This window comes from Phalacrocorax aristotelis, chromosome 4 (genome assembly GCF_949628215.1).
Source record: "Phalacrocorax aristotelis chromosome 4, bGulAri2.1, whole genome shotgun sequence".
In the NCBI taxonomy this organism is placed as follows: Eukaryota; Metazoa; Chordata; class Aves; order Suliformes; family Phalacrocoracidae; genus Phalacrocorax; species Phalacrocorax aristotelis.
The window spans coordinates 3,152,179-3,178,622 of NC_134279.1; the positions used below are offsets into that span (position 1 = coordinate 3,152,179).

General features: G+C 43.7%; 2 protein-coding genes across 3 annotated transcripts; one reads left to right on the forward strand and one right to left on the reverse strand.

Annotated features, from left to right (window-relative positions):
- Positions 1 to 17: 17 nt before the first annotated feature.
- Positions 18 to 26,106, forward strand: GTF2E2 (general transcription factor IIE subunit 2). 2 transcript variants are annotated; one of them, XR_012660149.1, is made up of 9 exons: positions 41 to 167; positions 665 to 831; positions 12,672 to 12,763; positions 13,301 to 13,408; positions 15,161 to 15,343; positions 15,831 to 15,924; positions 24,080 to 24,195; positions 25,174 to 25,432; positions 25,689 to 26,106. XR_012660149.1 is itself a non-coding variant. In XM_075090058.1 (8 exons), exons 2-8 carry the CDS (start codon positions 669 to 671, stop codon positions 25,291 to 25,293), a joined length of 876 nt encoding a protein of 291 aa, XP_074946159.1. In that variant the 5' UTR covers positions 18 to 167; positions 665 to 668; the 3' UTR covers positions 25,294 to 26,106. The 2 variants fall into 2 exon arrangements, 1 of the variants encoding a protein (XP_074946159.1); XM_075090058.1 differs by having other exon boundaries at positions 18 to 167; positions 25,174 to 26,106.
- On the reverse strand, positions 5,686 to 10,448 carry SMIM18 (small integral membrane protein 18). The gene is made up of 2 exons (XM_075090064.1): positions 10,393 to 10,448; positions 5,686 to 6,145 (listed from the first exon to the last, which is right to left on the reverse strand). The coding sequence occupies exon 2, from the start codon at positions 6,108 to 6,110 to the stop codon at positions 5,817 to 5,819; it is 294 nt and encodes a 97-aa protein (XP_074946165.1). The 5' UTR covers positions 6,111 to 6,145; positions 10,393 to 10,448; the 3' UTR covers positions 5,686 to 5,816.
- Positions 26,107 to 26,444: the final 338 nt, after the last annotated feature.

A 26,444-nucleotide genomic window follows, 5' to 3' on the forward strand; every position in this document is an offset into this window, starting at 1 on the left:
CTCTCGGTACCGGCGCGGGCGCCGGCACGGCAGCCGGCACGTCGCCATGGCAACGGCGAGCCCACTTCCGGGGCGTGGCTCGGCGCCCCTGGCGCGGGGGCTGCCGGGAAGGCGGCATGGCCCAATAGGGGAGGGGCCGCGGTGCTCGGCCTGCGCCTCGCGCTCCGGTGAGTGAGGGGGGCCCGGGGCCGCGAGGGGCGGCGGGCGGGATCGGGCCCGGTGTGGGACAAGCGCCGGGGACGGAGGCCCCTGCTCGCCGGAGGGCGGCAAAGGGCGCAGCGAGGGGCGGGCAGCCCCGGGCCCGCCCCCGGCCGCTGCTTCCCGGTAGGACGGTGAAGGGCCTCGCTGCTGCAGTTTCCCCTCATGTTGGTAGCATTGAAGTTCCCCGTTAACGCCGGGGGTTTGGGGCGGGCGGGCGCGGGAGCCCGGTGCTCCGCCAGCAGGGCGCCCGTGAAAGGGGGTGCTGGCTCAGAACTCCCGTTTCCTGCCCTCAGGTTCCTCTCTGGGGCTGAGGTGGGCTTCTGACGCTGACACTTTAAACCCGCCAGGCGTGCCAGTTCCTTAAAGTCCGGGTACAGGAAGGGAAGGATGCAAACAAGAAATAAACAACTTCATAAACAGATATTTTCCCCCTTGAATGTCTCATTGACGCTCCTCCTAACAGAATTATGGATCCGAGCTTACTGAGAGAGCGAGAGCTATTCAAAAAGCGTGCCCTCTCCACACCGGCAGTAGAAAAACGTCCAGCGCCATCTTCTGACTCCTCTTCTTCAAAAAAGAAGAAAGCAAAGGTAGAACAAGGTGGCTCATCAAGCTCAAAACAAAACGCAGGTTGGTAAAACTCTCCCGTTCAACAGCTGTTTTGTTTTTTTCCATTTCTTGCTCCGAAGCTGTGGTTTGTTAGTATGAATCAGTCTATCTGTGAATTTTGGTAGTAGCTGCTGTCATTTTTTTTCTCTTAAATTCTCACTTTTTTTTAAAGAAAGCAAGAAGTGGAACAGGCTGCCCAGAGAGGCCGTGGGGTCCCTTCCCTGGAGACATTCACCCCCTGCCTGGACGCGGCCCTGTGCCCCTGCTCTGGGGGTGCCTGCTCACGCAGGGGGTGGGACGGGGTGAGCTCCACAGGTCCCTTCCAACCCCCACCACTCTGGGATTCTGTGAAATTTGCTTGTGCAATGAAAAAACCCGCTTTCCCTACCACGTATACGCGTCAGGTCTCATTGTGTGACTTGTTTGCTGTTACTTGGTTGGAGGAATTGTTACTGCTAAAATATTATTTCATATGAAGCTGAGCTTTGATCTGTGGATTTTGGTGCTTGCTGGACCCCCGGGACAAGCAGTAACAGCAGTCTCATTCTTTTTCTCTTCTGTCTTTCTGGTAAGAAAGCAGCTAAGAGTTCATTTTGTGAATTACTAGACTATCAGTTGTAAGTTGTAGGCTGTCCATCCACGAGATGGATTTTGCAACTTACCTCTAGTCTGGATAGCATAGCGTGATTAGCAGTTGTTCTCGTTTTACCTGGGAGCTAATCTTTGTTTGTGAACACTAGGGCTTCCATAGGTTTCTGTCTGCTTTGGTCAGGAGTTTCATCATTTCCCTGGGCCGGTGGTGCCGATAATACATCTCTGAATATCAAATAAGCAGTTAATAAAGCAGCACCAAAATAGTGGGAGCAAATGAAAAGTGCAGCACCCGGAGCAACAGGGAGAGGGTTTGTGCGTGCACAGTGGTGTGCTCTGTGTTTGCTTTCGCTGTGGGACATGTATAATGTGGGGGGCTGTTTCGGTTCCGTGAAAGCACTGACTGTTCTCCGATGCGCTGTAAAGGTCAAATCGAACACTAGGCATTACTAAAATATAAGATACCCTGTTGTGCAAACTTGTTGCGTGCTCGTGTTTTGCGTACCATGTGTGGCTGTCTTCTAAACTCCAAAAGAAACAACAGAGCTAAAAACAACAGAGAAGAATGTCAAGGACAAGGGGAGGAGCGGAGCATTTTCTGACTGAGGGGAAGAGTAGGGAGTTTGCATATGTATCTCCAGCTTCTCAGGGCACTAAATGAAGTTATCAGCCAGACATTTTAAAATACACCAAGGGAGGTTAGGTTTCTGTCAGTTCTTTTACCACACTCTCTCTCCAAGCAAAACAAAATTCTGTGTGGAGTATCCCAAACTGCATATCCTGATTGAGAGTGCTTTGCTGGGAAAGAGGGATGGGGAGGCAGGAAGAAGGCGTACGGTTCAACTGTGAGTCTGATCTGGAGGATTTGGGTAGGTATGTGGCCAAGTGGCAGAGCAGATAAAGCATAATTTCTTTGTGGTTTTGTGGGCTGGGTATTTCTTTAAGAGCTTTTGCAGCTGTTGGATGATTAGTTTACATAAATAGGAATGTGTGGCTGTGAGGAAACATGCTTTATCTTTTATATGCTGCTGGCTTCATTCCAGACAGTATCAGAAAGGATTCAGGATTTCTGTAACACTTTTATGCAGAATGAGTTCAGCCTCCTTTCATTTTTCCCTGGAGAGCATTTACGAACTACCGCAGAAGCAGCAAGGATGGAAGAAAATTAACAGAGAGCGAGCAGACCAACTTTCTTCCTCTTGTTTTTAGGAACTGGCTCAGAACAAGTGTTCAGGCTGGCAAGCGACTAGGCGGGCTAAGCAGCCGCAAGCAGCACAAGTTGCCCTGTGATGCTGCAGCATCAAAGTCCTCTGCCTCCAAACCCGCTTTTTATTTGAATCGCCAGATTGTTAGGAGCCTGTCAGGATACGCGTGGGTCAGGGGTGGGTCTTAGGGAGGTGGAGTGAAAACTTGATGTTGAAGAATCCCTGTGCCACACACACACACACACCCTCACCCCCCCCACCCCCCCCCGAAGAAATGAAAATTAAGATGATCGGTCCCAGTTTGGTTGCATGGTAACCACAAAGACAATAAATAAAATCACAGCGATTATGCATTGGCGTTGATAGTCCCTGGGTGTGTAGCGCCTGCAGGTTCTCCCTCATTCTGTGATTCTATGACTTGGAGAACCTGCCCTTGTCACTTTTTCAGGGAGGAGAGGCATTGAGATCATGCTAATCTTCAGATGACTGCGTAGCTAAATCTGGCCTGTGTGTGAAGGTTTGTTGCAAGCTTTCCTGTGAGCACAGTATTGCTATAGTTATTTGAAATCATTCTTCAAACAAGTTACTTGAAAAACTACCTTGTTTACTCAGTTCAGAACAGTAACTGGAAAACAAATGAAATAGATCATATCTGTTTATTTCTTTTTATTTATGAATAGTAAGTTGTGGCTACGGTCTTAGTCTTTAAGACCTTTGTCTTGATGGTCTTAGCCAACAGTAATCAAGAGCTGAAATCTCCAGGAGCTGTTTCACGACTTGGTTACATGTGGGAAAGAGTCGTCCTGAGGCTCTAGGGCTGTGCAAGGGGAGATCTTTGTCTTCTGTTCCTTGTGCAGACACCCAGTCCCCTTTATAGATCCGTGAAATAAGTAGCTGGAGTGAGTCCCATGATTTTTCATTGTGTGTGCTTCTCGGGAAGGCATGAGAACACGAAGCCAGCATAGCAGAGGCTGGCCGCGTTTCTTCTGCACACTGCCTTCTTGTGTGCAGTGATGGTGAGAATTTTGTAGGAACACTGTAATTGGCCAGTAGCCGTGTTGCTATTCGGGGTGTTCGCGTTTGGGAAAGAGGCGTGTCAATTATTTCAGTGCATCCTGATGGCTGCTCTTGCTTCTCCTGAGCAAGACACTGGTCTTTCAGGGCTGGCGCTGTCAAATACAGCAGAGGTAATGAGGCATCTGCCCAGCATCCCTGACAGCGGAAGGCATTATCATCATTAACATGAGCTTCGTCATATGTCTTGGTGTGAATCCTAAGTTGTCTTGTACCTGGGACGTCAGCTTCCGTTAATTGTGCTTGTAGTTTGATTTTTAGCTAAAAGCATTTTCTGCACGAGGGACTGGTACTGGCGAAACTTCACCATAACAAGTGTGTCTGAGGTGAATGGTTGCAGCGGTACTTGCACCATTTTGTGATTGCCGAAGGGAGAGTGCTTCTCCAGGTGAATCACTGGACTAGCTGTGCAGGTTAGTAGTGGCCTGGCTATCCTGTGACTCGATCGCACTGACCAGGAAGAGCATGAGTCAAATTAGCAAGTCTTTCTTTGTGTCCAGATCATCTGGAGCTTAGGCGTACTGCACCTGATAGAGGGAGTTTATATATTTAAAAAAAAAATAGATATATATATAATTACTGGTACTGGCCATAGCACAGAGGTATTTCTGACATGGATAGACTGTAAGATCAGCGTTGTAGCTTACTTGTCCATTTGGCCGTTAGGTGGGTTTTGTTTCCCTAATGACAGGAATATTATTTGGGTTTTATATAGTTAAATATCTCGTCCCATGTGTAGTAGCCTTGGTCTGGGATGTTTCTCGCTGGCCTGCTTCTCTGTGGGTTCAGGAGCGTGAAAGACTTACTGGGCATTACTGGTGGCCATGCTGTTGGATGCTGTTATTACAGTTGAACTGGTAACTGCAAAACTTTTATGGTTTATAAAACTATTGATGCAACACAGCTACAGAAGAAAAATAATCCGGTGAGCTAGAGGTCTGAGTGTTCCACAGTCGGTTTGTCAGAAAGGTGTGAGCGTAAACTCTCTGGGATCCATCGGCAGGCTGACGAAGCAAGATGAGATTCTCTTGTGCAAAACGAAGCCACTTCTCGCTGTGCATCCATCCTGCCATTTCTAGCGCAAAACTTATCCTGGTGCAGCCTCCTTTGCGAAGCATGTCGGCACCTGAAAGCTGCAGGCAGGCTGGGTGAAATTACTGTCATAGGTGTGGGAGGTCTGCCACCCGTCTGCTTGTGTTCCTTGGCAAGAACTTGGTCAGTTCCAGATGGGCTTTGAAAAACTAAGATAGGGATGATACATCCAGCATGTCTGACTCCCTGTAGTGTCATCATTACCATAGAGGCAGCAGCCTTGGGACAGAAAAATGTCCCTGTTTCTTCTAGACCATAGTACCTCTACAGTATGCTTATGTGGAGATAGTTGGATATTCTTAAGGTAGTGCATTAGTCGCATATTGACACCCAGAAGTTGTTAAACAGGTTGAATGTGAAGTAAAGGGGGAGGAGTTCTCTGGAACTGGAGAAAGGGAGGAAGAAAGGGTCAAATTGTACCACAGAAGGTTGGAAAAGACCGGTTTTGGGATACGTTTCATATTAGCTTACTTTTCCTCCCACCGCCCTCTCTTCTAAAAGCGAGGAGGAGCTGCTGAAGGCAAGAATGCACATGAGCCTCTCCTGTCTCAGGGGATATCTCACCGTTCAACCCTTCTCTCTCATATCTTTTCCTCACCCCTTGTCTCTTTCCTGTCTCTGTGTGGTGGACCTCAGTGGGAGGACACTGCTGGGTCATTGCACTATGTATGATCAGATTGTTGAGCATTTTTATAAACGTTTTCTCCAGTTAAGCAACATAGTTTTATGCATGTTAGGCAACATTTGTTCCTTCAGGTAGGCAAAGATCTATGCTAGTAACTCAATATAAACAACAAAAGTTCATTTAGAAACAAAAATCTTTTCTTCCCCTGTAACATTGCAACAGATCATCCTTCTGCTAAGCACTCCGTAAGCCTTTGCCAATTATTCAAGTTCATATCCAGAGATAAAATGATAGCTGTTGCTGTTACATTTAAGTCCGAAATAAAAAAAAAAAAAAGCACGTGACTTGCTCATTCGTAAGGTAGAAGAGGCTTCATTCAAGGTGTTAAATGTTCTTCAAGTGCTGCCGTTCAGTCCTTCCTACACCACCTCTGTTTCGCGCTTTCTGAAGCTGTTTATCATTGCTCTAACAGGATTGGGTTCATTCTCCAAGTCTTTCACAGTTTTATTTTTCACACAGCAGCAACAGTCTAGCAGTTCATAGAGGAAAGCCAACACCACCAGAGACACTACTGTAAAGATGAATATGATCAGAATAATGAAGCAGGCGGTGTTCCAGTTATCATGGAAAGGGTAAATTTTTTGCACTTGAAAGCCCAGATAATGGGAAATGGATGTCGTTTCATTCCAGTGAGTGGTGTTGAGGGTTGCCATTCTTGAAGAGTTGCTCACCGTCACGAATTTAGGGGCTGAAACAGAAAAACAAAGCTGTTGAGGACTCTGTTGATCAAGAGCATGCTGTGATTTTTATCCCAAAGTGTAAGAACTTAGGCTCAGACTAAGTGCTCGGACCTCCTACGAACCTGGGTTGTTGCATACTCGTATTTGCACACAAAGTATCAAACTTCAAATGTACAACTTTGGTTTGTCAGGGGCGTTTATTTCACTGATGACTGGTCCATGCGTGCGTTGTGCAGTGTAAGTTATTCTGGAATGAGAGAGCTTTGCTTCTTTATTTCAAGCATATGCAAAGACAAAATGGTTACAAAGATAATTTTCGAGGCGTACAGTGGTTTCAATGACCTGTCCTTCCTTAGTCTTGAAGTTGGTACTTGCGTGTTGTGAAAGCCCTTGGCGCTCTTCTGGCGTTCTTAGGAGATCCATGTACCACCGTCCCATACCTGAGTGATTAGAAGAACTTACTATGTGTTAATGTCGTTGGAGTTTGTTTGCTTCTTCAGTTTTGTTTTTTTTTTTTACTCCTCTTTGGGAAAAGAAAGAAATCACCCTTTAAAAAAAAGTCTAAATTTTAACTATGTTAGAGAATGTTTCCAAAGAATGGGGCCAAACTTCTGGTTGCTCTTCTAGTACAAACTAACAATCCTGGTTCTTTAAAACTTGTTATTTTAACGACTTTCAAATGAGTATTTAACCAGAATTACCTGTTAGCACAAACTTAATAACCCCGCAAAACTCTTTTGACTTTAGAAGGCCAGGTTTCCTGACGTGTTCATTCCCCTGCTGCTCCTGCTGTTGAGTAGAAGGTTGTGCTCGAGAAATCTAACTGCTTTGTTCAGCCGCCCAAACGGCACTGAGCACATTTGGAAATCTCAGCCCGTTTGCGGTGCCGTGGTCGTTTAGGGTAGACAGCAAGGAAAGCCCAACTCCTTTCCAAGGAGTTCTGATTTGTTATTTTCAACTGCGTTCTCTGCTTAACTGCTAGGAATGTTGTCTGTGGTCCAGCACGGTCTGTTTGTACCCAGCAGAAGAAAAGACTGCTTTGTGGTGCGGGGGGGAGATGGAACAAGAAGCTGGCTTCAGCAAATCTGCCTTTGGCGAGAATGGTATCGAGATGTGCTGTTTTGGAAAGGCCATTGCTCAAAAGTGTGAAAGTAGGCTGTGCCTCAGTGATTGTCTGTGGTGTATCTAGAACAAAGAACGGTTTTGTCTGTCTCTGAATTTCTCTGGGGATTATGGATAAGTAGGCAGATGAGGTGTTTGGCAATAACATCTTCACAGTTATGTGTGTCTCTTTCCCTCAGTTTCCTTCTTTCCCTGGCTTTGCCTCCCAAATCTGAGGGAACTTACAGTACTTTTACTATATAGTCTAATGTAATAAAAAACATCCAAGGAGCCATGGTAACTTCTGGTTACCTGTTGTGCCACGCTGTAGGACGCCATAACAACCTTTGAATCCTTCGACCGGTTTAAAACTGGGTGTGGGAGAAGGAGATCCAGTCAGATCTCCATATTCCCTTGAGGAAATAGCAAGGAGCTTTTAGGCGAAACATGGTGGTGAGCAGCACCGACGGGCCAGCCTGTGCCCCACGTCAAAGCCTGTCGGTGAGCGCGAGTCGGCGAAGGGGCGGCTCGCAAAATGTGCTTTAGTCTGCCGGGGTGCCCCAGAAAACCTGGGACTGTGGAAGGGGAAGAGAGAGACAAGATGGTAGCTTTCTAGAAACCTGGAGCCTTATTTCCATGCCTCAGTGAAAGATTTTTTGCTTTGAACGTAAAGCAAAAAATGAAAACCTAGCTATGTTCCTTACAAAATGGTCCTGGCTACCCACATTAGGTTTCCCTTCATTCAGTAATCAAAAGTACAGAACAAAGGGGTAACGCTGATGTTTTGCTCATTAAACTGTGCTCTCAGGTAATGCTTTAATGAACCTTGCGTATCCCAGAAGTAATTCTGCAATCAACCTGTTTAGACAGTGAAAACTACAAAATGCCTGAATAAATGGGAAGTGACAAAGGTGAAGTGTCATAGTGTCTACTGAGCCAGATTACTTAAAGCAGTCTAAGCACCTGTCGTTGGTTTTGTGTCATTATTTAAGAAAAGGGTATTTTGAAAACCAGGACGGTGCAGCCAAACCAGCTTGCGATTCATGTCTTAATTTTATTGTTCAAATATTATACATTTAGTTCTTTATCCTTCCGTCTTTAATGGATTTAAATTGAAACGGAACAGTCTTGTTATTAAGAAAATACTTGGCATTAGCATTTGACACCGGTATTTATTGGAGCAGTTGCAGTAACTTATTGTTTCCTCTGTTAAACCTGTAACTGAATACACAAATTTGTGATTGAATACACAATATGTGACTGAGGTGGATAGGATTAATTACACTGCCTTTTTTTTCCTTAAACAAAAGTTTACAGAGCAAACCCAAGCTAAAAATAGTCCTGAGTTGAGTTGGGTCCTGGCTTTGAGAGCGTGGCTTGGTTTGGTCGTGGTCTAGGAAGGAAACTCAGATGACCCATTTTATGGGGCTAAAAGTCAGGAGGGTTTCTAAAGGGGTGGTCTGAAGATTTGTTTGAAAATCTGGGGGGAGAGAGAGGGCTGCATAAAAGGATTTGCAGTCCCCTTCAAGGGGTATTTAAAACAAGCAGGATTTAAATGTGTATTTTAAATGGCAAAAGAATATCCTCGGGAAAGGAGAGTTTTGTTTTGAACTTTTTAACCAGTTTTCGAAGACCGAGGATTTTGTTGGAATCTGTTACCTGTCACTTTGCTCACTCTAAACGCCAGGCACAAAAATTAACTCTTCCTGCTGATAGAAAATTTATTATTTTAGTAATTGTGATGAAGATTAGTGAAAAAAAACTCAAGATTTGGGGCCAGAGGAGAGACTGGGCAGGTTTACGTTGCGTAGCCAGGACCCTTTGCCAGCACGGCTCTCCGCCAAGGCGGTAGCTCTGTTCCCGAGAGGAGGGGAGCATCTCTGGCACGGCATGGCTCCCCAGGCAGGAGTCCCTGCTGCTCGGCTGCCGGCGCAGTGCAGCAGCCGGCCCCTTCCCACGCCGCAGCCACCATTAGGGCAGCGGTTTGCACAGCATAGAGAAGCTCGTTTTTACACAGGGAGGTGGAATGTAATACCCCTGCTGGAGGTGCTTCGTGCTCCTCAAGGGTGATGATGATCTCCTTAGATTTGAATGAGGCGAGGCAGATAAATACCAGCTACTCACTGCTGTAGTTATTAAAATACAAGACTGAAGTAGCTGTTGCCGAGCCTTTCAGATTAACACAGCACTAATAAGGTTAGCGTCTTTGAAAGCTGTCAAAAATGGTCTGCTTTCATGCAGTTTGACTTATTTTGTAATGGCACAATTTAGATTTGTATTGTACGCCAGTGTGATTTGAATGCAATTAAGCTATTGTATGTGTCCAAAAAGCAGCGAGTTGAATATTTAATGAGTTGGCTTCTGTAATATCTGTATTAGGTTTTAGTTTGAAAGTATCATCGTCTTTAAACACTGCAGAGGAGCAGCTTTATTTGAAATCATATTCATGGAGCAGAGGGAAATGACTGGCAAATTTCAATGCAGTACTGAGGAAGTCTTGTTTAAGAAACCACTGAATAGACATCTTGGAGTAATAGCATTTACAAATCTCAGATGGATTCTAACCAGTCTGCTTGTATTGTATTGATTGCTGCTCCAATATTTGCAAGGATATTATGCAACGGGATTTTCTTCCTACCCTAATGTACCAAATTTCTAGAACAGGTTGATAGCATAACCACGAGCGCAGATCTCTTTTAGGCAGCTTAATTTATACAGTTTACAGAATACCCACTTGAGAGATACACTTCTTAAATCTCAGGTTTAGCCGTCTTTGTTTTAAGGAAAATCCTTTTGCTGTCATTTCTGTAAAAAACATATTGAATCATTTACAAGTATCGTGAGGCTGCAGGAAAGGAGCTACCTCCCCAGTAAGCACGAAATCCATTTTGTTTACTGAATCTTGGCTTGGTGTATTAGCTCTTCTGTAAGATGGAGTGTTCATCAATTTTCCATTAGTGCACAGATGGTGAAGGTGCTTGTCTGATAGTGCAAGACAAGCTCCTCTGCTTTCAGCAGAATAAAATCCCGCTAAACCTAGAGAAAAATCATTCTGATGCTAAGAAGCTTTTTACAGGCTTGTAGGTTACAGGCATATTTTCTTTCAGTAATCAAGATAAACCTAAGACAATGTTATAAAATGATACACACCTACCTCTTGTCTGAAAGGATGCTGAAAGAGCGCTGTTCTGGTCCCTTTTTTTAATGCAGCTTATGGCACAGCTAAGATGGAGCTTTCCTACCATTGGCCAGAGCACGATGCTGCTGACAACTTCCTTTATGCTCATTTGCATCCAGCCCTCAACCCCAGGAGTAAATCATTCATAAACTTGACTCTTACTGTCTTGAATAAGAAACAAACCCCTTCCCGCTCTCGTTTTTGGGATGCTCTTTTGTGCGTGGTGAGCTTGTTAGCGGAGGAGCGTGCTGGGAGTGCGACGGTGGCCGTGACCCTGCTTTGCTTTGTGCTGGAAAGCAGCCGGTCAAACCATGACGTTTGAAGTGTTAATATCTGCAGATTTCCAGCTTCGCCGTGAGGTTAGATGTACTTGTCGTGAACCGTAGCAGGCTGTAGCCAGGCAGATTAAACAAGATAATCTTCTTGGTTCGACTGACAGAAGAAATACATTATAAGTCATCTTAACTGTTTGCTGTACCTCTGAATTTATTTTAGTCACTTTAGACCTCTCGTTACACGTATGGGTTTTTTTTTTTTTATTTATAAGGTGCCCTGCATAGACATTACTTTTCAACGATGAAAGGGGACCCTGTAGGGTAAAAATCCTATAGGCTTTATTTTCAGGGGGAGCTGGCTTTTGTTTTTCTCCCTTTTTCCTTCTTAATTTCGTAACCAGAATAAAATGTTCTTCTGTAGCTGGAGTTATACTGATTCTTCTATGTTAATTTTAGAATTATTGTGCTATGTAAAGCCTCTAATACAATGTCATGTAATAGCTTCACAATTACTAGTTGCGAGTTTTAAATTTGACCTCTGTTCTTTTGGCATTATGGTTTTTACTATGCTAGCACCCGTTTCCATGAAGCTTCCCCAATAATTATCAGAAGTGGATTTGTTTTAAATTTGACCACATACAAAATTCTCACTTTGTAAATGCCCTTCACAGAGACTTACAGTTTAACTTGGAAGTAGGCTGAGATGCAGTGGGACAGACATGAAAAAAAAATCACCTGAAGTGTAGTGACTTTGGAAACTTAATTTGGAGTTTCCTATGAAGAACTTGTCAAGGGCATCTAAATTTAAACACAGTGAATGCAGCAGACTTTCTCTAAGCCTGCCGCTTACTCGGAGGAGGCGATAGGTCTTTGTTGAACGCCTTAGGTGCATTTTCTAGAATATTATGATCTTTTTTCTTTTTTCCTCTTTTTTTTATTTTTTTCCACTGCAAACCCCTGAGCCCTTCCGCTCCTCTTTATCACCGCTCTCATCCATACCCTCCAGCTGCCCAGCGAAGCAAAGATTTTGCTTAGCAGCTCTGCTCAGCACCTGCTGCAGCCTCTTCCTCAGTTAACGCATGAACTTTAATTGTTCTCTTCTCTCCCTTGACCTATTGTCCTGTCAGTTGTGATTAGAAATGACCAGTGGATTAAAAAATTCCTGTGGTGATGAAGAAGAAATGTTCTTTTTCTGGTGTAGCTGAAACTCTGAAAAGCTGGTACAGTTAAGTTCGAGCAATGTCATGCGGGTAATGGGCCTGTGGCTTTTGATAGTGGTTTGTGGGTATTTGTTTAATGTGCTCTGCTAATAGGTAAAGTTAATAAAAGAGTCATTAACAACCTTGCAAAAATTTTTGAAACAAGCTTTACACAGTAGCAAACCTCATGCTACATTGAGACAGAGCCAGACTTGACAACAGAGGGGATTCTGAATTGTTCCAGTGGTGCAACACACCAAGTTGAATTGTTTTAAATTTATGTTGTTTGGGGTTTTTTTTAATAAATTGTCCGCTAGAGCTACTTTAAAAAAAAAAAAAAAAAAAGAGGTTTCTCAGCAGCGCGAAGCTATCAGTAGAGTTAATCTTTGGGCAAAAATGCAATGCATTATTTCTGCGTGAATTAATGTAACGTAAATGATTATGATATGTTAAGCCACAGAATTAAACACATACTCGTACGGTAGTAGTGCTGCAGTTGCCTGCCATTTTCTTAAACGTCAGGTCCCAATAACTTTATATTTACGGAGCTCTGCTTGGAAGTGTTCCAGAGCGATGTCCATCGCCAGGTAACTCCGTGGGTCTGGATCACCACGCGTGCTAGCACAGAGCCCTCCGAGGGTGACCACTCCTGCAACATACATTTCTATTTGTAGTTGTAATTCTGAAAGCTTATGGAACTAGAGTGAGAAAGAGGTGGAGTGCAGAGCCAAGGGGGTGTTGTTGAAAGCATCGTTTAACTGTTTTGTTTCTCATTTTGTAGATCACAGCAATGGATCATTTAACTTGAAAGCCCTTTCAGGAGGCTCTGGCTACAAGTTTGGAGTCCTTGCTAAAATAGTGAATTATATGAAGGTACGGTGTTTTGATGGAAAATTATAATGGTCTTAAACACTTTGTTATTTACTCCCCTGTGGTAGCTGAAAGTTGCTGAATATTTCAAACTCTAAAATCCTTTGACTGCAAGAGTGAGAATTTCAGCAAACCGCTTGTTAAATTCAAAATGCTGTCAGTAAACAAAACAGTCAACATATTGTTCCATTGCTGAAATCCTAATTATTCCAGGTCACTTTAAAACCAGGATAATGGCGTTTATTTGCAGTAGAAATAGGAATCGCAAGATGTTGTCAGCTTTTAGGATTCATGAGCTATTTATCAAAACAACGTGTAATTTGGTGCTTGACGGATGACTTTGTTATCAGTCTCAGCTGGCAATGATTTTTTTTCCCCTCATATTCTCAAAAATTGAAACTCCTATGCTATGTGTACTGTGTCTATTCTGGTTTTGCAAAAGTTTTGTCATCACATTATACCAATTTCAGTTACTTTATGATCACTGAGTTGCTGAACAAATAGGTAGAGAACTCTAATAGATCCTATTTACTTTTCCAGACTCGGCACCAGCGTGGCGATACACATCCATTAACCTTAGAAGAGATTTTGGATGAAACACAGCATTTAGATATTGGACTCAAGCAGAAACAATGGTTAATGAGCGAGGTAAAGAAAACATATCTTTAGATATTAATTAGAGGTGAAGGATTATGATAAACCTGAATTATCCATGTTTACTGAATTACAAGCTCTCTAAATATGTAATCCCCCCCTTTAGGAAACTACGTTGATTCACGTGTCTGTCTGTCTTGTACCTCCTGCTGTTCTGAGGTAGCTGTGAAATGAAAGCTATTCTGATGCTTTTAAGGACCTGTTAGAAATGTTACACAAAGAGTATATTTTATGACAAGTGAATTTATTCATTACTAATTTTATATCAATAAGCTGTTTTTCTTAAGGAATTTCTTTTTTTAAAAAAAAAAATTCAAGTGGAGAGCTCTTCCAGTATCCAGGATGTTAAATTAACTAAACCAAAGGGGAATGGCACAAAATTCATAGGTTTACGCTTCTTTGTCGCTTACTGAAATGAAGAATTCTGGTGTGAAATTTATGTCTGAAATTGTGGGGTCGTAGATTTGCAAATTCCACTGCTGGAGTTCATTAGTCTCATTGAGTGTAACTTGCCACCATATTCATCTTCATGCTTAATTGATCTGAATGTCTTCGTGGAATTTCAAGATTAATAAACCAACAAAATACCGTATTCAGTATTTATACTTGATTGGCGTACCTGGTTTTGCTCATATCATGTTTAAAATCGTCACGACGGAGTAGTAAAGGTGGCTGAGGCATGGGGAAGAAAATCTCTCCATATTAAAACTAGGGTGGTTTAACTAATACAGCCTGTAGCATTCCTTTGCTACCAGTGCTCATACTCTGGGGTACAGAAGCCTCCAATCTGGCAGTGCTGGTTGGGATGGAAGCTTGGCTGCTGAAGTCTTTCAAAAGGTAGCTCCAGGTTGTTCCCATAATGAACCGGAATACCAAGATGGAATGAAAAACCTCCTCCCAAGAATTGTATGTAAAGTTATCACTGAGTTGATCCTGGATGAGAAAAGGTGAACAAACACCCTGCAGTGCCACAGTTAGTTACCTTCTCTGTACAGGTGTTTTCTCCCTCCTTTCTTCTTTCTGTGTCTCTTCTCTTTCTCCTTTCAGGGTCAGGCTGGCATCTGCAGAAGAAACTAAGTAGAGTTGCCCTCTGTTACAGGTGAACTTCCATTGTGGTACTGGCTGCACAGCAAAACTGATTGGGAGCGTATCTTAAATCATTTCAATTGTCCATCAACTTCTGGTCAGCTTCGTTCTGAAGCTGGCATCATAAGTAAAACCCTACTGTGCAGGAGGTCTGCTCCTCTCAATTTCTTCTACAGCTGCTGGTGCCAATTGACAGCAGTTGGGGAAGACTGACTCCTGTTTTGTTCATCCCAGGTTACTGCCTTTCACGTTCGTAACATCCACGTGACCAGAGCTCGATATGCCGAGTTGTGCGTTTGCACCTTATATTCAGCCAAACCACGCTTTTTTGCATTCCCTCTTCTTTTTATTTTCGTTCCTTTCTTGAAAAGGAACACGTGTGGCTTTCTGCCATAAGAGGCTTGATGGACCTTGGAGCCCAAAGGCATTAAGTGAATGATGTTAAGCCTCCTTTGGTACTTTGTGCTTTATGTTGTGGCGAATTATGCCTAGGCTGGTAGATCTAGGATCCAAGGATTTAAAATCTGTTTCAAACTCAAACCTCCAAACTGGCAGCTGTAGCGTGTGGCTGATGTGCTCTAGCTACGCAAAAGCATGCTAGAAAAAGTAGTACTAGCGTGTGGTCTTTTTCAAGGTTTAAAATTTACGTCCCTGTTACAGGCTCTAGTCAACAATCCGAAAATAGAGGTTGTAGATGGGAAGTATGCTTTCAAACCCAAGTACAACTTGAAAGATAAAAAGGCTCTGCTCAGGCTCTTGGACAAGCATGACCAGCGAGGGCTGGGAGGAATCCTTTTAGAAGATATTGAGGAAGGGCTACCCAATGCACAGAAAGCTATAAAGGTGAGTAGCACGTGTCCGCGATTCAGCGAACCCACTCCAGTTAGCTTCTCAAAGGGGGGAGGTAGAGGCTAAGAGAGGATTTTCTCATGAGTTGTTTCTGTTCTTTTGATAACTCAAAAGCTATTTCAGGAGATCTAATGTTGCAGCTTTTTCAGTATTTCACCCTTTGCCTTCACATTTGGCCTGATGTCTCAGCACAGCTGTCAAAGCTCTTTCTCACAAAAGACTCTTGATCTCCCATATTCCAACTGTAGGCATTTAGTTCTGGTTTTATACCTTGATCTCAGTCCTCCGTATTTCATCTTTGATTTATTGGTGTGCTTATCGTCAGCGTCTGCTTTGGCTGCTTTTCACTGCCAGTTACTTTGCTGCTTCTCTAGTTTGTCGTGCTTTTTGTAGCATGAGATTTGGGTCTGTTGGTCAAGTTGGAATCCTTATTCTCGGAAGCGAAGTGCTTTTGAGTTGTTCTTTTGCATTTGTTTTCGAGGCTTTAGGGGACCAGATCATCTTTGTTAACCGCCCTGATAAGAAGAAAATTCTTTTCTACAACGACAAGGGCTGTCAGTTTACTGTGGATGAAGGTAGGTGTCTGTTTACATATGTTTTCGCGATAGTTGATCTGAATTTTTCTTAAACACCTATATGTATAAGAAGTTTTCAGGTATAGCAGTCTTTTAAGGTCGTAATGAAATGTTAGGTATATCCAGATGTCAGGAGAATAGTTTATATTGACACGAGGCTAACGAGACTAGCGAGTGAGTTCAGGGTTAATACTCTGTTTTATAATGGATACATTGGAACGTGGCACCAGGAATCCAACAAGTCTCTTCAAGTATAGTGGTACAGAAGAGACTGAAAATCACCTGACAGTGACTAAAATGGCATCTAACCTTTTGCTGTGTAAAGGACAGCCAAAAAAAAAACCCAAAAGAATGGCTTCTGGGTGCAAGTTTGTTCACCTTTTTTCCAGCTTATTCATCATGTGCCTTTTTATTGGTGAACACGATGAGAAGCCACAAATGAAACAGAAGGAGGAAGCAAACGAGGAGGACATGTGAGCGAAATTCCTAAGAAGGGGTAGTTTACAACCGGGAGGAGAGCGCAGATGTGGAATAGTGCTGCTGCCTAGAGCTGGAGAGGATTTCGGACTTTAGAAGTTCAACGTGCATTTTCTGTCTAACACTTCTCTACCACTATTAGTGGTAAAAGCCTGTGGTGCAACGTGCTCCTTTATGCACAGAAATTAACCACACAGCTCAGGGTGTGTTCCAGTAATGGTATTTATGCCAACATCAGGTGCCTGTACGTACAGAAAGGAGAAGGCAATCTGTGTCAGAAGATCTTATTTTAAATAACTCAACATCGCTGAATGCCTTCTGTTGTTAACGTTTTTGTAACGTGCCACGTAAAGCCATCTTATCGTATAATGTCACCTTATGGTAAAAAAAAAAAAGGAAGACTTTTGATAGAAACTTGAACTGCTCTACTTACAGGACCACGGGATAAAACAGAACGTAAAGCTCTTTTTTTTCTTTGACTAGCTCAGAGAAACTCTCTATTTTGAATAGAATTAAGCAACTGGAAATGTATATTACTAACTTACTTGTTACGTACCACTCTTGTACTCAGTAATAATAGCTTTCTTCCACAAAGGTAATTAAGTAGATGTGACATCTACAGCATTTAAAAATATAAAAATTTTTTCAAAATATTGAAGCGAATCTCTCTTTAAACCATGATTTCTGTCACTTCTTGATAGTGGCAGCCGGAGCTATATGTGAAATGCAGAATTACAAGGCTTTAGTCTGCATTCACTGGGGAGTTTCTAACCTCCCCAATGCTTATGAGTTTACCATTAACACTGTCATCCTGTTCAGAGAGTCTGTCAGCCGGCAGCTTTTAGGGATCCGAGCACGGCCAAAATATTTAGAGATCAGTGCTGTTGCGGTAACCGTTAAGACAAAGCTTTTAAGTTTTTAGCAGCTACTGGTTGTATTACAGTCACTATTTCCCATCATTTCTTCTTGTGCAATCTTTTTCCAGATAACTGGCACCCAACCATCCTAAGAGAGTTATCAGAGGGAGATCTCTGCTCTGTTGCTCTTAGTTTGTAATAGCTCCAGGATTAACTGTGAAACTTAATAGAAGAGCCCCTTTTATTACGACATAGCAAGAGACATCTGCCAACTCTTCATCAGGTAGCCAGTACAAATCCAAGGCTTTTCATATATAATACATTATATTTTAGCAAACCCAGTGCTGATCTGTGTTGAGAAAGAAGCCATGCAGGCTATTGCTGTGAAAGGCGGGGGAAGGTTAAAAAAGAAAGCCCTCTATAAACCCCCTTGAAACAAAATGGTTAAGCCGTTTGGCTCAATCTCACGATGAAGGCAGGCATTTAAGCCTGTGGTGTCTGTAATGAAGGGATCGCTGGTGTTCAGTGTGTTTGTAGTTCAAGGTGGCTTTCCTTTCTTTCATCCGCAGGTGGCAGCATGTTCCCATCTGATCAGAAATTGAGGTGGTTTTTTTTTGTTGTTGTTCTGTTCCTGCTGGCTTTGGTTTTTCTTTTCATGCGGATGATGATGCTTTGTTCTGAGAGGGAGCAAGAATACTTTCTCTTTTGTGAATTTTGTGATCTGCCTGCATATGTCACAACTCCTAAAACATCCCTGAGTGGGTTCGCTTACTTACTGCAGCTGGAACGGGGTCCTTTTTCCAACCATGTTATCCTGTGATGACGAAAACCCATCCTTCCTGAGCAGTTTTGCTGTATGATTCTTTCCAGAGCACCAGAAGCATGTCTCTTACGGAGTCGCTGGCAGAATTGTCTGCATACAGGATAAGTTATGACACGTTTCTGCGTTAGCAGTGCCATTTCAGCTCATTATCTCCAGTAAGGTTAAAACGAAGTTTTTAGAAGACTGCAGTATAAGCCTTGAAGTGTTGTCAGACTCTTTGATCTAGCAGCTGTTGACAGTTCAAAATATGTTTCTAGTTTAATGTTTATCCTTAGAAATAAGGGCTCTGCGCTCCTCAGTGCATGATTCTACCGTATGACACCCTCCAGTTTTGAACATATGTTGGCTGCATTTAGTATCCCCTAAAAGTTAGGCATCCTCTCTCATCGCCGTCTGAGCTCCGTCAGCAGTCAGCAGAAAAAGAGGAGCTGCCAGGGCAATTTGGAGCTTGCTGGGTAAAGTAGTGGGAGGAACTGCTTTCTGGCAGTGCCTACCTCTGCCCTTACTACAGCTGTTTTGATGGCTGAACAAGCTTTTTTCCCTCCCCTTTTGAAAATAAATCCCAATGTACTTCAGCAGTGGTGCAGCACCTATATATCGTTATCTCCAGGGTACCGGAGAAGGTTTTTGCAGTAAGGAATGGCTTTTGTTCTTCCTTTTATGTGATTAGCCAAGGAGGGCTCGGATTGCATGTGTTCCTTCTTGACTTCCTGACTAATTAATCTTCTGTCAGTAGCGTGTAGCTGAAAGCAGTTTATAAAAGCCGGGCTAGATTTCAGGTGCTTCAGCCAAGGAAAGCACTGCCTTTTTGTGCTGGGGCTAAGCACTTTGCATGTGAACCAAGCTTTCACCCCGCGCCAGCTGAATGCTGAAAGGCCCCTCTGATTCCTTAACTGTTAGCGATGGTATCTTCCACATCTGAATGCAATATGGGAGGTATTTTAATGCCTAAAAATTTGATTACTTAATTATACATGTTTTTCATATTCTTCTGAAGTACCTTTGAAGAAATTTAAAGAATGGCCAAAGCCTCTTAAATGTAACAGTATAAAAATTGCTTGGGATCAGTGAAGACATATGGCTCTTGCTTTGAATTCTAAGATGGTCCGGGGACAGCACAGACTTAATATCAAGCACCTTTTCCTTCTGGTATAAATCTAGTAGTGTGCTCCCTGGGACTGTTACGAAGCAGGACTCCATCTTCCCTGCTCCGCCGTTGTTTCTTCCCTTCTGCCCTGTTATTGTCTGTTCCTGTCCTATGCTCAGATTTTGGCTCAGCTCAGTGAGGATTTTTAAGCTGTTTTTAATCTCTGGCAGATTTTATTACTGCAGTGATATAGCAGTTTATCTCCAGAAGCCATCTCAACCTTTTAGCAAGAGCAGGTGAGGCAGTCAGAAGTGCAGGATAAGCTGCACTGAAGTCACCATGCAGCCATTTACCCATGACTTTGTTCCCCAAATGCAAGCGTTTATAGGAAGGGAGAGTGTTAGAGTATAATCACTGAAAGAATGTCAGTGCAAATTGTTTTCGTATATGAGGCACCTCATACACAGTAAAGTTGAGGTAACTGTGCATCCTTACCCCTTGGGTATTTCAGAGAGAGAAGGTGTTTGCAGTATCTTACTTATACTGCCCTCTGCTTTGCTGGGTGTTGGTTAGTGTTGGTCAAAGCTCATTGTTTTAAGTCTGTGCATGCAGACATCATGATGCTGGAGATGTTAGCAAACATCTGAACTGGCCTTTCAATCGGCTCGTAGTCTCGTTCCCTCCTCTCATTCTTTGAAAGACCAGAAGTTAGCTATCTGGAGGAGCAAGGGAGCAGCCTGTGAGTAGTGTTGATTCTGTCAAGCTTCTCAGTTAAAATATTGTAGTGATCAAATTGCAAGATATTGCATGTAAGATTTGCTTATAGTCCATGCAAGACACTGAGCCCCTGCCTCGGGTACCGGCATCACAACTTTCTGCCTGTGCTGGGAAGATCTGCATTGGCATCGGGACACAAAAGCTCCGCTGAAAACGTGCACGTCTCCTCAAGGGTTCACAGCACCTGCGTTGCTTTGGCTGGAAACTCTTTGGAAATTTCTCCCCGGGGGATTTTTTTTTCTGGGCTCCGTCTTGTCATAGCAGCCTAAGCGGTAGGAGAAATTGTCAGCTTCTCTGAATGCAGCCTGCTGCAGTCAGGCGAAGCCTTACTGTCTTGACTGCTGGACAGGTTTTTTACCTTCTGTAGCTATTTTACGCTTGTTTTGGCTGATCTGTCATATAGTTTAGTGGCTCTGATAGAAGAGTCTCTCACCTTCGCCATGCTCTGATGGTGTAACGATCACCTAGCAGTTGACAGGAGATAGAGAAGGAAAATCAAATGTGCTCTGTCATCATAATGGTTACGTGCACTGCAGGAGTGCATTCATCTGAACCTGTTCTCCATGCCTGGCTGAAGCAGGCCAGCATGTGGTGAGCTTTCTGCTCCAACAATCCCCTTCCCACTCCTCACACCAGGACCGAGCTCCCTGTGCCCTCTCCACAGAGAAAAGAAAGAGACTGTGGAAAATGGATGTGGTGTATTGAAACCATCTCTAGGAACTGCCTTCTGCCACTGTTTTCTGCTCTTCAGACGCGTCAGCTCATCAAAGCATTTTTCTTTCTGTCTTCTCCCCTCCCCTCCGGCCTGGCCAACCATAAGCGTGAACAGCGCTCCGTAAGTGGTGGAGCACGGTAATCGGGTTGTTGCGTGCCATTTCCTCCTCCCTGGCCCCTCTCATGAACTACGGCTTTTAACAAGTGGTGACCCCCTTTGCTTGGAGCCGCACAGCAAAGGCCAGGGTGACGGTACTTCAGATTCTCCTCAAAGAAGTTGGAGAAATCTCTTTTCTCGCTTGGGTCAGGGGTGTGAATTTTGAGGTGCTGAAATACCACGGCTACAAGTGCAGGGGGTTGTTTCTTGAGAGCTGTAGTTATTGCCAGCTTTTCCCACAGGTTATCGTATTTCACAGAGGATGTCACAGTAAGTCAGATAGCGTATTCCCAAGGCCTAAACTTTCTCTAGCTGATAGGGGCATAGTCCTTGGAGACTTCTGAAAAAATCTGACAGGTATCGTGGAAATGGTTCAGTGCCAGCCAGCCAGCTGCTCTCTTTCTTCAGTTCTTGCATTTAGCTCAGTGTCTGGTGTTACACCGAATCGGTTTCGTGAAGAGATGATAGATGTATCTCCTTTTCCCTTTAGATGGCACCCTAAATGCAGACGGCTAGTACGTACAGCCGCCTGAAGGGTGGCAGCTCTGTACGCTTCTCCACATTTATCCCGTGCTTCTAGTTCTGAACCAATCCTTTCACACGGAGTATTTCCAGGAGGGGGTACCGTGTTGTTGTGACTCCCCCCTTTCCTAGGCAATAAGGTGTTTGAATGCCCTACATAGAGCTTCAGCATGGGAAGGAGGTTCTTTTGCAGTTATCGCGATGAAAGAAATAGCTCTGAAAGCAACCTGATTTGTGAAGGAATTTTTAAATGAAGTTGCAGAATACTGTATAGTGACTCTAGTGCGGCCAGTTAGTGGATTAAATGTATGTGAAGTCCATTTTAGCTTTGCGGTTTTGATTCTGGGTAACTGCTACTTTCGTATATGTTGGCCAAGTTTAAAAGGCAAATGCAAAGCTGTAATGAAGGTATAACCACTGCGTTACAAGATATGCAAAACGCCTTGGTTAGGTATTAACTGTGATCTGCACTTCTGTGCATGTTGATCCTTGAAGAGCTGAACATTTATTTTCTAGTGTTTAATTTTTCACTTCTGTTCCCCAGAAGAATGCAGACCAGTTTAACCTTAAGCACCTATCCTCAGGTTGGTTTTTTTGCAGCAGGGCATATTTGTCCATATATCATGAACTCTAATAAGGAGACACATCATCTGTGTTTGTAGCAGAACAGTATAAATAAAAGGACTCTGACACTTAAAAGTTGGGAGTTATCAAGTCTCTCATCTGCTATCGCCTCGTGTACACGTGCCTGTCGTGCATCTTGGAGGCAGCTCTTCAGCTCCCACAGGAGTCATCTGCGCAGAGCCAAAGGCAGTATAACACAAAAAACATTAAAGCATCTCTAACTGGGATCTGTTTAATAGTCAGGCATTTATGTGCAGCCTTGTCACTTCATGCGTGAACTGCACAAGCACGCGATTTGAAGTATGGTTCCTCGCGAAGTGCGATACCGCATTTGCACGCCCAGCGTCTGATTCATCTTTGCAAGCGCCACCGGGTCTCGGTGTCCGGCTGCGTCCAGCTTGAGTCTTCAGGACAGGCAAGGGGCATGAACAGAAAGGAAATAGCTTGAAAGAGCGTGTTCTTCTCAGTCCGGAGGATGCAATAGGACCCTTGCACAGGCTTCTGCTGTTAAGGCTTAATCTGAGTGCTCATCGCTGAGAAGTCTCTCTTGCGTGTTCGGCTTTGATGATAACACAACCTTCTCCACCTGCCACAACAGGATTAGGTGAGAGATGATCTGTGATAGCAGGCACCGCAAGCTATGCCAAAAGCCCGGAATCGCGCTCAACACGGATGAGCGGAGGGAGAATGTCTTGCCTACAGTGTCAGTCCTTGCGTTAAGTTATCTGAAAACTGCAGTCTCAGTGATCCCACTGTGCGTATAGCCTGTACGAGAAACAAGCTGAGCGCTATCTCCGTGTAACCAAAAGCAGTGTTTCGACAGGATTTATTTCTTTTCAAAAACGTTGCATTACCAAAAATGAACATTGTTGTTCTTCACTGACGAAATTCCTTTCTTTTGTTTCCTGGAAAGCTCGAACAGCCGCCTCCTGTTGGCAGTGGGACGAAAAGAAAGACCTGAGACTTAAAGCATGTTCTTTCACAGAAAAACAAGGTGCATTAGGAAGGGAATCGGTCCAAACGCAGGGACCAAGTCTGTTACGTACGCCCCTTGTACAGTGCCATTTTGTTGCAGTGTGCCTAGAGCCGGTGTATCTGTGGCAGGCAGTCACTGGAGTGTTTCATCGCCTGCTGCATAGGACAGCTTCTTAAGCATGCAGAAGTTGTAGTTGTTTTGACAACTGTATACTAAATTTATCTGGAAATAAAGGGAAAAATTTAGTCTTGCGTTGCTATGTGTGCCTCGTGTTTTATTTATAGTTTGTTAGCCAAACCTGCTGACAAGGATATATCTAACTTACTGCCTGGGGAATGAAGGGAGGTAGGATTGTACCAGCCGCTGCCTGGAGAAGGCATTCCAGAGGCTCTGTGAAACTTTACATGAGACAGAGAGTGTGCAGGCAGATGGCAGCTGCTCTAATTAAGACTTACCGTCTCTGTCTTTTCTCCTGCTGCTGGGGCTTTTAAGGTATCTCTCTTCTTTTTAACACCAGAGGAATTTTAGTAATTTATTATCTGTACAGCACGGTATGTATTATATTACAGTGATAAACGAGCTTAAACCCTCTGAAGTAAATGTCTTGAATCTTCAGTAAATTGGACGACGAGATGACAAGTCTCCCAAGACAATGGCAGCTGAAGATGTGTAAATGAAGTTGCCATTTATCGTTAGTTATTACCCTTCACCGAGATCTTTTGAACCGAGGCTTATAAAACACGTTGACAGTCTGCACAGCTAGAGAGGTGCTGGGCAAAAAGAGAGACTCCGCAGCAAATTAACATTAAAAGCACATGTTGCCTGTGGGTGCTCCTGACGCCGGGATGCTGGAGTGCAGTTAGCACAGATGAGAAGGAGCTCTTCTTTTTCCATTAAGTGTTGAGGGTGTTTTGTTGTTGGTTGGTTGGTTGGCATTTGGGGTTCTTTTTGGCATTTGGAGTGGGTAAAGGCTGTGCTAATTGGGCGCCTGCTGGCAGTGACCGCTGCCTCTGTACAGTCACGGGCTGACGTGCCAGAATACTTTGGTGTTGGAAATGAAGTCTGTATCTTTCCCTTTGTACGGGGGCTTTGCCCAGGGTTTGTTTGTTGGGATGTAAAACGGGTTTGTTTGGTGTTTCAGAATTTCAGAAGCTGTGGAGGAGCATTCCTGTGGATTCTATGGATGAGGAGAAAATTGAAGAGTATCTGAAACGACAGGGTATTTCTTCCATGCAAGAAACTGGACCAAAGAAAATAGTAAGAGATACAAATTACAGATCTTTCTAGGAGATTCCCCCTTCCTGACCCCACAGTGTTAATTCCAAACCATGTTGGTGAGCCTATGCACAGCTGCTTTGCGTAGCTTAGGGAAGCGTGACCAATTTTAAGAAGTTGCAAAAAACAATGCTTGTAGCCAGGAGTCAGTGTTTTTGTAACTTGTTTGAGCCAGTGTAATCCAAGCAGCATCAAGAAGAGGGCAAATGCCAGAAATCCCTGTGAGCAACAAAGTGGAAGCTTCTGCTTGAAGCTGCGCAATACATTAGGAGTAGAAGAATAGTTACTTTTTGGGGAGAAGGGTGGGGGTTTTTTTTAACTACTTCTTTTCTGCTAAATAGCTTTGAAATCCTGATGGGAACCGTGTAACGTGCCTCCCATCACACACGCACTGTTCTCCAAACTGGGTGCTTGTGTTCTGCTGGGAGGCCAAAATGGCTGCGAGCTCTCCAAAGATGCTTTCTTCCCATCTTCAAACAATATTTTTTACTTTACTTTTATTTCTATGTGATATACCACATCTTTTCTGCACTTGGCTTCAAACTGTGCATTCATGAGAGCCTTTCCACACAGGACTTGTTCCTGGTTTCTGCTAACCACTACACTAGATGCTTTAAAGCCTGTTGTCATGTAGGCACTCCTCATGGATTCCTTGTATGCTAAATTTGTCTTTGAGCACGTAATTCTGGATAGAATTATGGGCAATGTACCTGCTTCTGTAGCTGCATGGGAGTGTTTGGAAACTTCACGTATAAACACCAGCTTTACTACTGTGCGTGGGATATGGAGACTCTGCTCTGTCCTTGCAAAAACAAGCAAGCACTCTCACCCCGCCTGCTCACCCCTGGTTCAAGCAGGGCTCCTCTTCACAGAAGTGATGGCTAGCACAGCATCACACTTCAGGTCAGATATCGCAGCTGGAGGGCAGATCTTTTGACTACTGTTCATTTCTTCCTGTAGGCTCCTGTTCAGAGGAGGAAGAAACCTGCTTCTCAGAAGAAACGTCGGTTTAAGACTCACAACGACCACTTGGCTGGAGTATTAAAAGATTACTCTGATGTCGTTCCTGGCAAACAGTGACCAGTTGAATTCTGGAGCAAACACGCATTTTTGTACAGGCTTTTTGCCGCTCGGGCTTAGTGTCTGCTCGCAGAAAGACTGACTGTATATAGTAATGTGATGTGTTTCCCCCATCCCAGCAACTGCCGAGATGAAACAGGTCAGTTTAAGAGCAAGTATGAAGTACTAAATTTAGAGTTTAATTTAATTAGCTAATGGGAATTGTGTCTTTAAGTAAGAGGTTCTCACTAGTTGCCTCTTGGCATAGAGTCATAAACGGTGCTCAGCATGTAACGCAGGAGTTCCTGATCAGTGCTTAACTCTGCTTTTACATTGCTTAATGGGTATTTACGTGGAATTATTTACAAGGGGCTTTCTAGTAGAATTGAATACTGCGTTTGTTTTGCCTATTTCAGGAAAACCTTTTCCTAAAATGACTTCAGGCAAGTTTCTTTCACAGTCAAATATACCCACGGTTTGTACGCTTCTTCCTTGGCACGGGACTGAGCTTTACTGGGACTGAACTTTACTGAACGTTGGTGATATCTGAGGCTCAAACTCAGAAAAAAAAAAAACCCTCTCCCGAACTCCCAGCAGGCTGCAGCATGGCAATGCAGCTGTAGCTTCCTAATGCTAATCAGAAATTGCCCTCGGCGATTCCTCGTCACTGTAGTGGATGTACGTGTGTTGCACAGTTCTGCTCTATGGACAGGAGGGAAATAAAATGACGGTGTAATGCTGAAGCCATTTTTTTTTGTTTGTTTGTTTTTTTAAGTAATAAACTTACAATGCTGGTTTCCAGTGTTGCTTCCTTAAAGAATGAGAGGATCGACATCTTTTGTCCTTGTTGTGTTTTCTTTTTCAAGGAGGTAAAGGAATCTGCTATATTTTTTATATTCTCAGTGAGTTATTGTTCAGGCTAACACTCATCTTTTTATCATTCTTGGTTGAGATGGGGGGAGGAACCACCTTAAATGAAAGCTCCCTGTAGACGCCTGACGTTCTGTGCAGTACAGACTAACGTGGAACGTGGCCAAATCGTGTCCTCTCGATAACTTATTTTTATGTACTGAACCAGAGTCAATCAATGCTGATATTGTTTTCATGGCACTGCAGGAGAGGAGCTGTTTCTCTGCTCTTCTAGGGTTAGGACCAAAGATAAAAGAGGTGAC